The sequence below is a fragment of the Mizuhopecten yessoensis genome, unplaced genomic scaffold, assembly GCF_002113885.1.
Source record: "Mizuhopecten yessoensis strain PY_sf001 unplaced genomic scaffold, ASM211388v2 scaffold1591, whole genome shotgun sequence".
Lineage (NCBI taxonomy): Eukaryota > Metazoa > Mollusca > Bivalvia > Pectinida > Pectinidae > Mizuhopecten > Mizuhopecten yessoensis.
In genome coordinates this window covers 413,047-429,880 of record NW_018404123.1, presented here as the reverse complement: position 1 = coordinate 429,880, position 16,834 = coordinate 413,047, and the positions used below count along the sequence as shown (strand labels likewise).

Here is a 16,834-nt window from a genome sequence, read left to right as displayed (position 1 = left end):
GACTAGTGATGATAGACACATAAGCAACCCTGCCTCCCACTCATTGATCTCTAATGCCTTAAGAAATTGGTTTGTGATATAAAAGAAATTGAAATAATATCATCTGAAATACACTTTAGATCTGGTATTGGCAAAATTAAGTGTTATCACTTAGTATTAGGATTGCTCAATAAATTGTGGCTTACTTATGATTATCCCCATATTTAGGCCCGAGCAATTTGATGGGTGGGGGTTTATAGTGTTAACCATGACATCCAGGTCCATCTTTATTCAGTGTCATTTGCTGTTCGAGTCTTCATTTCTTTAAGGATTTTGAAAAAACTTTAACCAAATGTCAAGTATGAGAATACCTCCAATGAGACTACTAGAAAACAAGGAAACCTTTCAAAACAAATGAAAAGTGAGACTGTGTGGGAATGGGCATAATCCAGTTTCTTCCCATTAACTCATTCACCCCTGAAATTTCATAATGAACTATTCCAACCTTTGAATTGGAGGAGTTCAAATGTGTCTTCAGGGGTGAATGAGTTAAGAGACAAACTCAACTACCATCACTTCGTTCCTGCTGAAAGGACACCCATTTGTTTTGCATGTCTCAATACACATGCACTTCTGTCAGTTGCACATCTTGATAACTCAGATATACTGCAAAGCTGATACAAACAGCAGGAAGCAAATTCCTGATTTTTGTCGAGTCGTCAAAGATTTTACTGGTGCCTGGCTTTGTTATATTGTTAATAGGAAATGAGAAAACATAACAATTACGAATATGTTTTTAACATTTTTAATATAAATACAATAACAGCTACATGCATTAATGTAGAAAACAGACCAAGGTTCGCGTCCACATAAAAGTCAATTTATTTAGCACATATTCACATTCCACTGTGTCCATCCTTCCTGTGTCTCATTGTCTACACACTGTATCACACACTGGGCTCAAACTTCACTTTGTTGGAAGGTTGTTTGAGGCGGAGTTCATCCATTTCACCCTCAACGTCGTAGAATGACATAGGGTTATAATGGTGGACCTGCTCTGCCTGGTACTTAGTATTGTCAGTCTGATTGAGAATTGGCTCCGGACCCTTTACTGCAAGTACAATCATAAGAAATATTTCATGCTTTTCATTATATCTAAAGGTCCTGAGCAGGGGCGTAACAAACTAGCTCTCAAAGTGTAAGCCCAATGATGAAATGTGCTGCCTTTCTGCAAGCTCGCAGCGCGAGGAGGGGGAGTTGTTCCGCCTCACATTGGTGGGGGCTTCTTGGGAGTCTCCCCCAGGAGTTTTTCTTTTCTTGAACGCCTGAGATGCGTTCCCCCGTGTTCTTGCATCAGTTTCAATGACCATTTGAAAGCAAGAAAATATCATTTTCCCTATTTTATTTTACAAATATTTTGGTATCTGATGTTTTATATAATATAGTCTTATGTTTCTTTTTTGGTTTTTTTGTTTTTGTCAAAAATGATGTGTAAGCCCAGGCTTTTTTGCTACATAGGTTGTTACGTGCCTGCTGAGGGATCGTCAATTAAGGATTTTCAGGAACATAGTTATACCTGACTGTAACACTTAACAGAGATTCCAAAGAATATATGAAACTCTATGAAAAATGTCATTTACGTTTTTGGCAGCAATTTCTGGAAAACATAATTTGGAGTCCTGCACTCGCCTCTTTTGTTTAGGACTCATCTTATCATTAGATCGGATACTGATTTTTTTGCGCTGTGTATTTGAGGCAATGTAAATGTGGACTATTACTCACAGGGATAATTTGTGCTTATTATACACAGACTGATCATCCGTTTGAATTTCCCCCCACATACCTTACTTAAAAGTTCTGTCAGTATCTTACTGATAGTTTTATATGATGACAACTTGAAACCATGTAATTTTCACACAGTATAATTAGGTTTCCACAAAAAAAAAAGAGTATTTCTCATAGCCAGATCTAGAGGGCCTGTACTGTCACCTGGATATTTGAGCAATCATTGGAAAATGTTCTCAATAAAAGTAATTGGTCAAATATCATCACCCAGGGCCTCCTGGTAGTGCAATTTCAGTTGTTAAAAGGTTGTTATATTTTTTACATATTTCACCCCTCTGACCTTGGAAGTAGGTCAAGGTCATTGATTTGGGGAAACAGCAATCCATGCCAGGTACCTACTAGCCAACTATCATCGCCATTGGCCTCCTGGTTATTCTGAAGAAGTTATTTGAAGCTTTTTATATATTTAATGCATATGACCTTGAAAGTAAGTCAAGGTCATTTATTTGAGGAAAGCTAATAGCCCTCTTTTCGAAAAAAAATACTAGCCCAATTTAATCATTACTTTATGTGTCTTAATTATTTAGAAGTCGCTCAAAGTTTTAAACATATTTGACCTATGTGACCTTCAACATAATTATGTCAAGGTAATTTATTTTACGAACAGTTATAGCCAAAAAAACGTAGACTACCTGTGGGTGATTCTGCTTTTGGAGGTGGCTTATTAGAGGCTGGTGGTGGAGTGGATGATGTTCCTTCATTTCTGCAAAAGACCGAAGGGATCTGGAAAAAAAATAAAAAAAATTGGTTTTAGCCTTGTAAGTTCTTGCAATAAATATGTGAATATGCTCCAAAAAGATAATGTATTGGTTTAAATTACATGTGTTTTCATTCCTGATTGTCTCTATAAAGTAGCACCTGCATGTAAACATGGATAACATTATTCCCTCAAGCAGCTGTGCAAACCCATTAGCGTGAGTTTCCTGTGGCCCTAACACCAGGTGGGGCCAGAGTGCACTGCTATATGGAAACGTGGAATTATCTGACACTGTTTGGTATCAAGGAGTGACTAATCAACAAAAAGATGTGGTCCGGAAATCTTCTAAACAAGAATGATATATTCCGTTATCAGTCCGGATCAGTATGGTTTGTTGATTTGTCACCCCATGACCTACCAAAAAGGCGTTTGCTCAGGTGGGAAATTTTTAACGATTGAAAATCAAGACTCTACTGACAGCATTAAGTAGCTGTTGGTGATAATAAGAGCTGATTGGATCAATAAATAATCCATTTATCAATATATGTGAGGTATGTGTTGTGTCGTAGTAGATTTTTGTTGTCAGCACCTTATATATAATTATAACTCGCCGATAACAGACGGTGTCGGGAGAATTCCACGTTTTCATATAGCAGTGCGCTCTGGCCCCACACCAAAGCATATAATGTCAAAATGTCTAAGTCTAGTGTTGCAAACCCATATGATAGGTCAGGAATTCCCTAACTTCCCTGGATTGTCTGACATACATGTATGTAGAAATAATTTGCATGCAATAATTGAATGCACTTCACCTGTAAGGCTCAATTATTGAGCATTACATTGAATACAAAGTGCACTCAAGCATAACATAGTGATGACATAAGCTTGTAGCTTTATTTTTATTCACTTTTAACGTTACAATTGTGAGATCAATACCAAGTGACGATGCATGCCCATTGTGCCTCTTGTTTTCATATGATATATATCTCAATTTACAATCAGAACTTCAAACACCTGTAGTCTTTCTACACTTTACTCACATGTGCTGGCCTCGTCTGTCAATACACTCATATAATATAATATGGGTGTATATTTAATATTGACAGACGAGGCCAGCACCTGTATCACTCCTCAAGGACATGCACTCACACTGGATCGTTTATGCCAATGTTATGTATGGTCATTTTTAAAGTGGAGATGCTACGGTACCATACACAATTTTCTAAAGTTCTAGCTCTGAAAGGTATATAACGAACTGATGTCAATAATGCATTCTTCATCTCTTTAGAGTAGACTACAAACCCATGTTATCCTTCTAGAGACAAGTCGCCGAGACAAGGTCGCCATCTTGTTTAGGTGGTTGTCATAAATTTCAAACTGTAAAATGTTGTGGAATGGGCATGTGTGAAGGAACATTTAAGGATGCATGCACAAGTTTTATTTTTAAATGTCTCTAATTAATTTCAAATGTGACGTATCAATGGACAGTAGACTACCCATTCGATGCTTTTTATTGAAGGTAAGTTAAATTCGATCATTTTTGTTAATCACTTGCTAGATTTGTACCATCCTCGATATCCAGGGGTTATGCTCACTTTCGCTCCTCGACCCCTGGAATATGTCATAGCAAAATTGAAGGCACGAAGAAAGCTGTTTGATTGGTCTCGGGTACAAAAAATGACCAATCGCTAGGCTGATGCGTGTCCTTTGAGGATTACAAAGGATAGACGCCCGACTTGAAAGCCTGTCATTTTTTACCGTTACGTGACCGCGAGATTCCTTTGATGTACATCAAAGGATCAAACTAGCCTTCTCGTCTTATCTTCAAGGTACTGCACAAAGAGCCTTCGATTTTTCTATGACATACATGTATTCTAGGGGGTGTAGAGAACGAAACTGAGCGTAACCACTGCACATACAATGTAAGCGTTACACTTGCATAAAATTCTTTCGACAACACAATTGCTTTAGAACACGAAAATTATATTTTTTGGGATAATTAAAAACATTTCAACTGATATTTATAGCTAAAATATATTTATATCAGGACGAAACAACCTTGGGCGAATTGGATTCGTCGCTCAAGAAAACTCAAGAACTACGATAAGGGTCTCCAAATTGACGTCATGATATTAGATTTTTCCAGGGCGTGTGATACAGTGCCCCATGATAAGCTACTATATAATATGGAAGACTATGAGATACGAGGACCACTCCTTGAATAGACACGCTCCTTTCTAGATGTAATCGCGATATGCGCGTAGTAGTATATACATAGAAGGCGATGCCGGATTCTCCGGGGTCCCCCAGTGCACTGCCTTCGGCCCCTTGCTATTTCTTGTCCACATCAATGACCTACCGAACTCTGTTAAATCACAAATACGACTATTCGCGGATGATTGCCTAATATACCTACTTGTGATTGCAAACAGGATCAAGAAACCCCCTACCACTACTTTTTTGAATGTCAAATATTTAATAACCAAAGACATGTTCTGATGAGCTCCTTACCAAATGATAATCATATGCATAACAATATAAATGTCTTACTCAATGGTTGTTCACAATGTAGTGATGATATTAATGCTACTATACTTGAAAAAGTATCAGTATTTATCACTGATACAAAGAGATTCTTTAACCACCATTAGTTGTAACTGTACTGTGCAAAACAAAATTCATCTTGCTTACAAGTCTTTCTATAAAAAATAATTCCTACTTTAGAATTTGATAAAATAAATTGATGAATGTAGGTGGTTGGATGATGATGATAAAAAAACGATGACTTCTGTTGAAAATATTTAATTATATACATTGTATTACCAAAAATCTCCTAGTTTTGCATGGCGAGGATCTCAATAAATGAGGCTTATTTATTTATAACTTCTGTGGGAGTTACTCCCCTTGCATCACTATTTCTGTAACTACTTCATGTAACATTTCTCTCTCTTTCTAGTTTATATTTGTTTGTAATTCTGGCTAGGAGAGGCCTTACATATAGGCATAGCCTGTTGTCCAATTCTTTTGATTTTTCAATAAGTTTTACTGAAATGAAATACCGTGTCATCAAATATATCAGCGACCATGCGATACAAAATTCAATGTTAAAAAAGGTTATGTTCTTTCGACAAACAGCAAATCATCAACCATATCCTCAAATCTGTACCCAAAAACCCACACATCGGCCTTATAGTCTCGGAGGACCTGAAACGGAATACAGATATAAACGATATCTGAAGTAACGCCAGTTCTACATCGAAATTCCTACGTCGAAACTTACGACACAGTTCAAAAACATGCAAGAAAAATACTTATGTATCACTTGTTCGGTCCATACTAGAATACAGTGCGATCATATGGGACCCCTACTTAAAATCAGACATCTTAAAACTGGAACGGATCCAGAGGCGAGCAGCACGTTCCAAAGATTACAAGTCCAGGGATAAAGGCAGAATTGAATTCATGATGAAGGACTTGGACCTAAAAACATTGCAAGAAAGGCGTAGGGGGTTACGCCTCACATTTTTATACAGGGTGGCTGAGGGGCTAGTGCCAGCGTTACCCTCAATCTCACCACATTACCAAACAACCTCAAAACAAAAGACGTGTCCAAACAACAAAAAGATAAGAGAACTACCATTGAAAAAAATATTGTCAAAGACCATCAGACAATTAAACCACGTACTCCAATACCAGCAAAAACTGACACTTATAGAAACAGCTTTTGTGTACGAACAATTAGGGAGTGGAATCAACCAGAGAACCACCAAGTACTTGCCAGTACACACCCGGCCTTCAAGGCCATGTAAAGCATCCGTCGCGTTAATGCCAGGAATTGTATTCCAGCGTCGACGTACCTATTTAGATTCAGATTCAGGCTGGATTTATATGGCAAGCCAAGTTGTCATTTATGCATGGAGCAATGTTGATCCAGTACTTAACCAAATTATATAAGATATCTTATTTAATTATATAAGATATCTTATATACTTTATGAGATATCTTATATACTTTATAAGATATCTTATATAATAAATGAGATATCTTATATATTTTATAAGATATCTTATATACCTTTCTTTATAAGATATCTCATAAAAGATATAAGATATCTTATAAAGAAAATTAAATGAGATATCTTATATCTTTTAGAAGATATCTTATATAATATATAAGATATCTTATAAACAAAATTAAATGAGATATCTTATATAATTCGGTTATAAGATATCTTATAAAGAACGAGATTTGAATTTGAGATAATAAACCCTCCTCCACAGCGCTCGGTAAAGCATTAAATCGAAAGCCTTAGTTTCGTACGTATCTCTTAACCGGAAATGAAGTATGTGAAAGTGAAAGTAGGAGTTTAATGCCACCAAATAGGTCTGGTTATAGCGGTATTAACATTATTTTAAAAGGTTAAGCTTTATAAAGTAGATGGGGGGTAAGTGGTGGAGAAATGGATGTTCCTATGTATTTCATAACTGAAGGAAAACGATCCTACTGCATGTATTACTTACAATTTATTCATTAAAATGTTTTATCTTGATTTTCTTCACGGATTTCCTCTAAATGTTTTTAAAGAAATTTGATAAAATTGTAATATTACCCGTACAAATTCACAGACAGGTAATTGACATTAAACATATTAGGAACATTTATTAATTGTTTCGGCTGCTTATCACAGACCGCATTAAAGCCATTTTGGTCTCTGTGGAGTATAACATATAGATAGACATGGGGACATTTTTTTTTATTTACTGTTTCAGACTGGTCATACACCTGTATTTATTATCACAGACAGGCTATGTATCTTTAATTATATTGTTTCAGATAAAATTGTTTTAACTATCACAGACATTAAAGAACATACTTATGTATTTGTAATTCTATGTTCTATCAATATACTGTAATGTAAGGAACATTAATTCATTGTTTCAAACTGGTTATAAACTTGTATTTACTTATACTATTACAGACAAGAAGTAATATTTCATTATTTGATACATATGTATACAGATAAGTGATATTTCATCATCAGGTGCATGTTCTTTAAAGTCTTTGAGATATTGATCACTTATAAGATATATTTTGTAGAGATACAATTGTATTTTGTGACCTAAAAGGCATTTCACACAAGCCAGATACATGGTAACACTTACAGCATGTCTGTAGTAGTAATTACATGTGTAATACCTGTCTGTGATAGTATATACATGTGTAATACCTGTCTGTGATAATATATGCATGTGTAATAACTGTCTATAGTAGTAATTACATGTGTATTACCTGTCTGTGATAGTATATACATGTGTAATACCTGTCTGTGATAGTAAATGCATGTGTATGATCTGTCTGTGGTAGTAAATACATGTGCAATACCTGTCTGTGATAGTATATTCATGTGTAATACATGTATGTAGTAGTACATGTTTAATACCTGTCTGTAGTAGTATTTATGTGTAATACCTATCTGTGATAGTATATGCATGTGTAGTACCTGTCTGTAGTTGTAATTACATGTGTAATACCTATCTGTGATAATATATACATGTGTAATACCTGTCTGTAGTAGTAACTACATGTGTAATACCTATCTGTGATAATATATACATGTGTAATACCTGTCAGTAGTAGTAACTACATGTGTTATACCTGGATGTAGTAATATATATATATATAATATATTGCTGAGCATCAAAACTTGGATACACTTTTGTTAGAAAGACTTGTCCTAACTCAGTGCCTCTTGTTTATTATAAAACACAACAAAGATATCTTTATAAAGAAATATTGAGAAGGTTATATAATGATTTGTATACAGATTATACAAACTAGTAAACAGGGTAAATAAGAAGTGGTTTACAGAGTATATAAAGAATGGTATATAGAGAGTGGTATACAGGGTACATAAAAAGTCCTTATTTATTTAGTAAGGGTATCCTCTATAATACAGCCTCATTGCATAAGGTACCTGTATTTATCATCTCTATTATATATAGTGTATTGACTCATTTTCCAGAAGATACAATGTACATGATACAAAGTATATACATGGTATATTTCCGGTAAAGAGGAAAATAAGACATTTCATCTTCAAAAACCTGTAATTGTAGCATATCTCAGGTCTGAAAAAAACAGAGGCAAATCAGTCACTGGGCCAGAGCATTTGGGTGCCAATAGAGGAAGTTTGGGTGTAAAGATAATTAAGATCCCCCACCATGTAACCATCTGAATACATCCATGCTTACATGATTGGCGCCAGGGTCCTGCCCTGCCACAAGGGGCTTATAGTCCCCAAATTTTACATGAAATCAGTAAAGATCCCATCCAAATGCTGCTGGGCATGCAGAGGAAAAACACTCATGATACCAAGATAGTCCCTAATGGAGCCCACCCCATCCCTGAGGACTTACTCCTTCAGTCATAACATGGAAATTGTTGAGATCCCCAAGCTGATATTTCCTGTATGGTAAGAGGTAATCAACAACTTTTAATGAAAAATATTATTCCAGGTGAGCTATTAATAATGTGCCTGTGCTTCTTGTTCTTGAGAGGCCACAATAAGGGAACATAAATGGGAAACTCCAGCACAAGCAAACATGTTATATTTCCTGTGCATGCAATCAATATGAACCAATATCAGACAACTATTATAAAGATGAGGTACCTTACCTACAGAGAATATGGACCTTACATATACCTCATGTATATGTGCATGCATACAAGATGTACTTGATGTATAGGTGTAATCTGATGTATAGAAGGTATATATATACCTGATGCATGGAAGGTGTATATATATACCTGACCTATAGGAGGTGTATACCTGATGTATAGAAGGTATATATACCTGATGCATGGAAGGTGTATACCTGACCTATAGGAGGTGTATACATGATGTATAGAAGGTATATATACCTGATGCATGGAAGGTGTATACCTGACCTATAGGAGGTGTATACATGATGTATAGAAGGTATATACCTGATGTTTAGAAGGTGTATATCTGATGTATATGAGGTGTATATCTTAAGGTTTTTTTTATCAATTGTCGCCCTTTTACTCTTGGGGAGGGGATACATTTACATGATGTGATCATGTGGACGCTAAGGGCCTGAGGGGCGGAGCCAAAAGGGGCCAAAATAGCTCAAACAATAATTGTCTACTTCCAGATCCAGATATGTTAAAAAACCTTCTCATGGATGGAAATATCCTGATGTGCTTAATCAAAATGTGAATTTCACAACCCCTTGGGTACTAATTCCTCCCTGGTGAGGGGCAAAATTCCCTGCTATACATATATATATATGTAATTTTTATTTTTGACATATCACAACAACAAATAACAATTGCATTACAACTCAGGTGACCTGTTAGGCCCATGGGGCTCTTGTTTTAAAGTACTGTATTAGTTGGATGTGTTGATATTGGCTTCCACTAATAATCCCACTACTTACCTATAATTAGATGTGGGTTACAGGGACATGTCACATGCTTATTAAGTGTGCTGCAAAATATATATATATACTGTGATGCCCATTCATTATATATAATATCTTCCATTGTATATATAAACGAGTACCTGGTAGTATTTGACATGTCCCTATAGACTTAAGGTTATGGAATTATGCACTATAGAAATATTCAAATTTCAAATATTTCATATCAATATGGATTGAGTGTCGGTGCTATATATTTAAAAAAAAAACTGTTCAAAACAGTTGATTCTCAAACAGAATTTGTTCTGTATCAAAAAAAAAAATGTTTTTGGGCTGAAATATCTATCCTAGATGTTATTATTAAAAAGAGTTATACAATACTTATCCACAAGTTTTTGAGTCTTGAACCCAAATGTTAAGCACATGTATCAGTAAACTGAATATTTCTCTTGGAATCTGCTTCAAACTTTGGGGGAAAAGTCCTATTTGTACCATATGCTCCCCTGAGTGATAAAATTAATTTGGAAAAGGAACTGAAATACAAGACATTCTTCATTTTTGAAATTATATCTAAGTTCCCTAAGTTTATGATCTAGTGCCAGTCACTTTTCATAAATAAAGATGATGAGATTAATTTAATATAATAAAATAACCTTGCTATAGTGATATGTACACATATATAGTATAAATATATTTTATTATGAATTTTTTCTTGGACTTAAAATTAACCTAGAGAGGTCAAGTTAGATCAAATGTAAAAATAAGCAGTTAATGTCCTGGGTATAATAAATTGTATTTCATTATAAATATTCTTCGTGTATTTTAGATTTGCTTATATCTGGTAGATTGCAAGATTCTATACCACCAGGTCTAAATTAACATATAGGACAGTCTTTGAAAAATGGGACAAAATCTAAACAAGCTACTTGGGGTGGGCGACTCACTGAGGGTAGGTTAACTAATTTGATTGGTTTGGAAGAACACTGAACAGATGTACATGTCCTTTACCTGTTAACTCACAAAATACATGAACACAAACTTTAAACCATGAATTTATAACACAGGAAAATCAGCAGAAATCAATAAATTTTGCTTACAACAAAGAAGACAAGTGATGTGAATGATAAATGTTGAATCAACTAACTCAGCTTAGCTTTCTGACATCAACTATAAGACAAGACCTCATTAATAATATAAACCAAACCCCTCCCCCCTCCCCAAATCAAACCAAACTAGAATTCTTCAACGAGGCTGTGTACGAAAAATAACATAAATCAAGATGAATTTTAAAATCTCACTTTATATTTGAGTATGTGGTGACTGATTATGACAATATTTCTGCGCTCTTACCGAGTTTGGCATCATTACACCTTCACAATATAAATCCTCAGCAAACTACTTTCATTTGTCTCATTCTGGTTGAAAATGACGTACAACAGATTAATAAATGACAGTGATTCTCACTAATAAGAACTATATCTAAACCTTTGGATTTTAGGCCAACGAAACTAAATTGTCATTTGAATAAATAAACATGTAGCAACTTCACAGACATTTTCTAAGTTCTCAATGGCTCTTTAGAACACTCGAGTTTCTTTCGGAAAAGTTTATAACTCTGGATTATTCCAGCCATTTTAGAATATATTAATGTGTGATTCCTAACACTAATATTTTAAAATGTATGCGTAAATATAATAATTAATATTTGAATATATCAACTAAAATTCTATATTGGTGTTAGTTATACTTCCTGTTGAAAAATAAGCTAGTTTTACACAGCTCCCGTTTATCGGACTCGTGATCTAAGTACAACGGGAGCAGTCATTTTCAAACATTTCTTCTTTGTCGGTCTCGCGAGAGTCTCGTTCTTTATAAGATATCTCATAAACTTTTCTTTATAAGATATCTTATATCTTTTATGAGATATCTTATATAATATATAAGATATCTTATAAAGAAAATTAATTGAGATATCTTATAAAAGATATAAGATATCTTATATATTATATAAGATATCTTATAAAAGATATAAGATATCTTATAAAGAAAAGTTTATGAGATATCTTATATCTTTTATAAGATATCTTATATCTTTTACAAGATATCTTATAAAGTATATAAGATATCTTATAAAAGATATAAGATATCTCATAAACTTAAAATAAGATATCTTATATGTTTATAAGATATCTCATATGTTTATAAGATATCTTATATGTTTATAAGATATCTCATATGTTTATAAGATATCTTATATAATATATAAGATATCTTATATAATATATGAGATATCTTATATAATTTGGTTAAGTACTGGATCAACATTGCTCCATGAATAAATGACAACTTGGCTTGCCATAGATTTAGGGCGAAACAATCCGTAGTGCGAGCGGGATTTTGGATGAAACGATCTGGATCCCAATTTTTCCTGAAGAATCCCTGTTCCATGGCACTCCGGTTTTACCCATATTCAGTAGCCTCCTCTAAACTTCCGTTTTTATATTACTGTAGCTCAGTTGGGCCAGAACACTCCAGTTGTACCAGGTAGTTCAATCAGTTAGAGCGATAGTACATCGAGTTCGAATCCCGGGTCTAGCCCGGCTAATGGGCTATAATTTCCTATATGTTATACTCCACATAGACCAAAATTGCAAAATGTTTATTTCATCTTTAGCATTTCTCTTAAAAGTCACGCAGTGTATACTTTTCGTTCAGAAACAGTTTCCAACACTAGGGCCCCTTTTGCGTATCCCGTTCAACCAGTTTAAACGTGTATGGTACTGGAAGAACCTGGATAGTCTGTTCCCAGGGTTGGAGGCGTGCGCTTTGGATTTAATTTGTTGACAGTAAAGTTTTAAGCGTTTCTAAGTCAGTTGTTTTGACCAGATCTTCTAGGCTGATATTCCAATCAACTTGAAACGACTACATGCGCAGATCTGAACCAAGGCTGACCTTAGGAATATAAAATTCAGCACGTGTATATTGAGGGGTCCAGACGTGCCTGACGATAACTTAAATGCTGACTATTGCTAGTTTGTGTTATTCCTTTATAAATCAAGGTCAATCAACATGTTAGGTTTTAACACGGAATTAGATTATCTAAGTCCGTGGTTTTAATTAAGATAAAATTATACAATTCAGTGGACGCGTGAAAAATTCTTGGTATATTGTTATATATTCTCCGGAACTGCGCATTGTTTTTAAGCTCTGCCTACAGTTCGGTCCAAGTGCGTTCGTTAATCGTGGAATATTTCTGTATCACATAAACCGCTGGTTACAGTATATTTTGGCAGTGGTACGGGGATCCTTAATAACTTAATGACGTACAATATTATTAAAACTGTGCTTAATAAACATTGATCAAATAGGTCACTTATGTGCACTTTTTTAGGAATGCACACATTCTATTGACCAAACAAGAGATGTCAACGATTTTTGAAATAGTATGTTTAAAAAATAAAATTCGTTTCGTTTTAATAACTTTCTCCTTGCCCTGTAACCGGAAGTGTGTAGACCCCATTCGGTCTCTTACACGACCAACATGGCGGAACAGGTACATAGCCATGTGGGGAGAGGGGAAATTCAGCATTTCTCATTAAAATAACGTCTTAGAATTCCTAAAACTACTTATTTGTGCTGTTAAGCAACTATGGTTTCCTTAAATTTATATGATAATCACTTGTGTTCTAATAAAAAGCCGTTTTGAATGTAACCTACTATGCACAGTCGGCCTTGTTCTCGGGAAGTTTGGCTCCTGTTGACCACAGGGGCTTGTATAGACTTATATGATAAAATTAGCTATACATACCTATATATAAAGACTTGTATGATAAAATTAGCTAGAAATACCTATATTTAAAGACTATATATAGGTATTTCTAACTGATTTTATCATATAAGTATATACAAGCCCCTGTATGTTGACCATGTCCCATAACGTCCTACTTCCACAATTAACACATAAATCGAGATCACTATATAGTGAATACCTGGAAAGACTTACATATTTTTGTTAATTTTCAGAGAAAGTTTTGATTCTTAGCAATTTGTTCTTTGCTATAAAACGCTAAACTTCAGAGATTTCGTAAAAAAAATAGCCATAATTTATTACCGAGTACCCAAATTTGTACACCATTAAAGGGGTTATGATTTTTTTCTCTTTTCTATTCGTTGATGTGCCGATTTCTACCAATACCAAACTGAACTACATTTGTGTATACACACTTATATTATCCAGTTATAAGGACCGGAAATCAACATTTAAACATGCCTATACATTGATTTAAACCTTCAGAATTAAGTTTTCTCTGGTTTTCCGACATGTTTACTTTGAAGTCATCGTGTACTATTAAAATGTCACTGAATACAACACTATTTGGTGGAAAGGCTGATAAATATCTTAACTGGTAATACCATAAGAGGAAAATACATAATTTGGGTAGAATAACTATTTTTGGGGGGGGGGGGGGGGGGGGTGATGTAGTCAATATATATACTGCTCGATTGTTTTAACAAGATTGAAACTCATTGCCAGACTTTCAAAACAAATTAAAAGTAGTTGAGATCAGATTCAGGTGCTATAATAACACTATCACTTCTGTGTGGTGTCTGGTTATCAAACTATTAACAATGCCTCACAAGTTTATGTCTATATCAAAGACGTTGAATAGTGATAAACAGTTTACGATGTAATAAGAGCCTCTTGTTAATGCTTTATTCTAGTCGCAGATGATGTTTTATCACGATGGTCTACTGAAATCTTTGATGACACTGCCTCATGGCACTCTGCTGATGTGACACTATCTACATACAAGTCACATGGAAGTCAAATTGTTATCAATTTGGGTAAAGATTCAACCCGCAAAACAAAAATTATGTTGGACTGCAAAGAAAGCTAGCACCAACTTCCTTCATGATTCATATTAATCCCATCATATTTGTTTTGGGGGTTGAATCTTTACCCAAATTGATAACAATTATCGAATTCATGTGCCGTAATTTAGACAGTGAAACTGTTTAAAGGGCAATAATAGAGCTAGAGGTTCCATGTCAAAAAAAAGAAAGGACTATATATGGTTTTGGACCTTTTTTGGCCCCCAAATCCATCAAAATTAAAAATCTTGAATAGAATTTCAAATGACTGTTTCTTCAATTTTGAATACTTCCCCGGTACTATATCAGTATGCTATGTTTTGTGAGAAATAAACCAATATGTGTTCTTCTGTTGACAGACGGAAAGGTCATTCCAGAAACAAGGAAATGTGTTCTTGAACAAGAAGCAGAGTGTTCTGTCAGGCAAAGGCAAAAAGAACCTGCGATATGTCAAGTCTATTGGTCTAGGCTTCAAAACACCCCGAGAGGTAAGTGTAACGTGGACGCCAATGTAAGAGATTCTCTCTGGGTGAGTCGGTAGGAAGCGGCTACTATTTGTTTAGTCCAGGGTTCCACAAGTATGAGGGAGTCATTACTCTGTCTCCCATCATATCTGGTTTAATTACAATGATCTTTTGAAATTGTTGATGACAACATGAATATTATCTTTCTCTACACTGTTTGACATGGCCATTTAGGGGTTTCACCAATTTCTTCTATTGATAATGGCCTAGTCTGTAAAGATTTATCTGCCCCATCAACATAAGATGAGATTTTTTTGATTGCTCATGAGATATTTGTGCTAAAAACAATGTGGATAGGTAGAAATAATGTATTTATCTTTATTATTATTTTTCGAGTAAAGTTTGAGATATTTTCCAGTGATAAACCATCATAAAAGAGTTTATTCACTGTAGTGTTATTGAGTGTGTTGACACAGGTAAGTGGCCTTTTCCCAGCATATTCATTGTCGGAAGTGTAAATGGCAAAAAAATCATTTTTCATGATCATGATCTGACACAGCACTTCTAAAAATTTCAGGGGGAAAAAATCATACTTCTGGAATATGTTTGGTATTCAACAGAAAACCATTGCATATCTTTTATAACTATGGAAAGTAACCCCAGTCGCACTGCAATTGCTAGTGTGTCACGGGTGATGTTTCTATCACGATGGTCTACTGATATCATTGATGACACTGCCTTATGACGTTGACTGATGTGACATTGCAGATTTATTTCATTGTTCATCCATTCAATTTCAGCGTTTTTGTCTGATTTTACAGCCGGATACAGGCTGCTTCCCCAAGCAAAAAAGTGCTTTATCTTCCGATAATGGAGAAATAAATGAGGAATGTCTTCCTAATTTCAATGAAAATGAAGGGACAAGGTGTTGTAAAATCTAGGCAGAAAAAATGCTGCAATAACATGATCTGACACCTCCATAATAATATTTATATGTATAGGTTTCAGTTGAATTGTCTATTGTTGAATTCAACTGTTCATGCAACTTGTTTGTTAAAAAATCATCTCTCAACATATCACATGCCAAAATAATGTAATTTTAATCCAATAAAAATATCAAACAGAACCCATGATCAGTTTCTTTTTAAAACATGTTCACACTCTCTGTCACAGATGATGATTCTATCACGATGGTCTACTGAAATCATTGATGACACTGCCTCATGGCGTTGACTGATGTGACTAGTACTTTGCAGATTTATTTCAATATAGTTTATCCATTTAATGACATTCAAGATTTGGCACCTACGTAACGATATAATGTATAGGCTTAAATTACATTGTCTAAGGTTGTATTAAACAGTTCATGCAATTTGCAAGTAGGTTTGAAACTGAAAGCCTCTGTGGCTGTTCAGCTTTATTTACATCGTGTTCCAAGCTGCTTTATATAAAATGTGTGTTGAAAATGAAAACTTTATATATGTTTGATCTGGCAAAAAGATGTAATAATTTTGACGGGGGGGGGGGGGGGGGGG

The 16,834-nt window shown here is 34.8% G+C and overlaps 2 protein-coding genes across 2 annotated transcripts in view; one reads left to right on the top strand and one right to left on the bottom strand.

Annotated features, from left to right (window-relative positions):
* Window positions 1-768: 768 nt before the first annotated feature.
* LOC110465512 lies at window positions 769-3,901 on the bottom strand. The gene is made up of 3 exons (XM_021521401.1): window positions 3,824-3,901; window positions 2,457-2,547; window positions 769-1,090 (listed from the first exon to the last, which is right to left on the bottom strand). Exons 1-3 carry the CDS (start codon window positions 3,866-3,868, stop codon window positions 927-929), a joined length of 300 nt encoding a protein of 99 aa, XP_021377076.1. The 5' UTR covers window positions 3,869-3,901; the 3' UTR covers window positions 769-926.
* A 9,545-nt stretch (window positions 3,902-13,446) lies between these two features.
* The window catches only part of LOC110465667 (40S ribosomal protein S11-like), an 8,009-nt gene continuing 4,621 nt past the window's right edge, over window positions 13,447-16,834 (top strand). The window contains exons 1-2 of the mRNA XM_021521628.1: window positions 13,447-13,516; window positions 15,195-15,323. Coding sequence (XP_021377303.1) covers window positions 13,505-13,516; window positions 15,195-15,323 — 141 coding nt within the window. The 5' untranslated portion in view covers window positions 13,447-13,504. The remainder of the gene's footprint in view (window positions 13,517-15,194; window positions 15,324-16,834) is intronic.

Excerpts from the sequence above, each read along its gene's own strand:
- LOC110465512 (XM_021521401.1), bottom strand. The coding sequence starts at position 3,868 with ATGGCGACCTTGTCTCGGCGACTTGTCTCTAGAAGGATAACATGG. Across the intron at positions 2,548-3,823 it reads TCTCTAGAAGGATAACATGG|ATCCCTTCGGTCTTTTGCAG; the intron begins GTTTGTAGTCTA and ends TTTTTTTTCCAG. Across the intron at positions 1,091-2,456 it reads AAAAGCAGAATCACCCACAG|TAAAGGGTCCGGAGCCAATT; the intron begins GTAGTCTACGTT and ends TTGTACTTGCAG.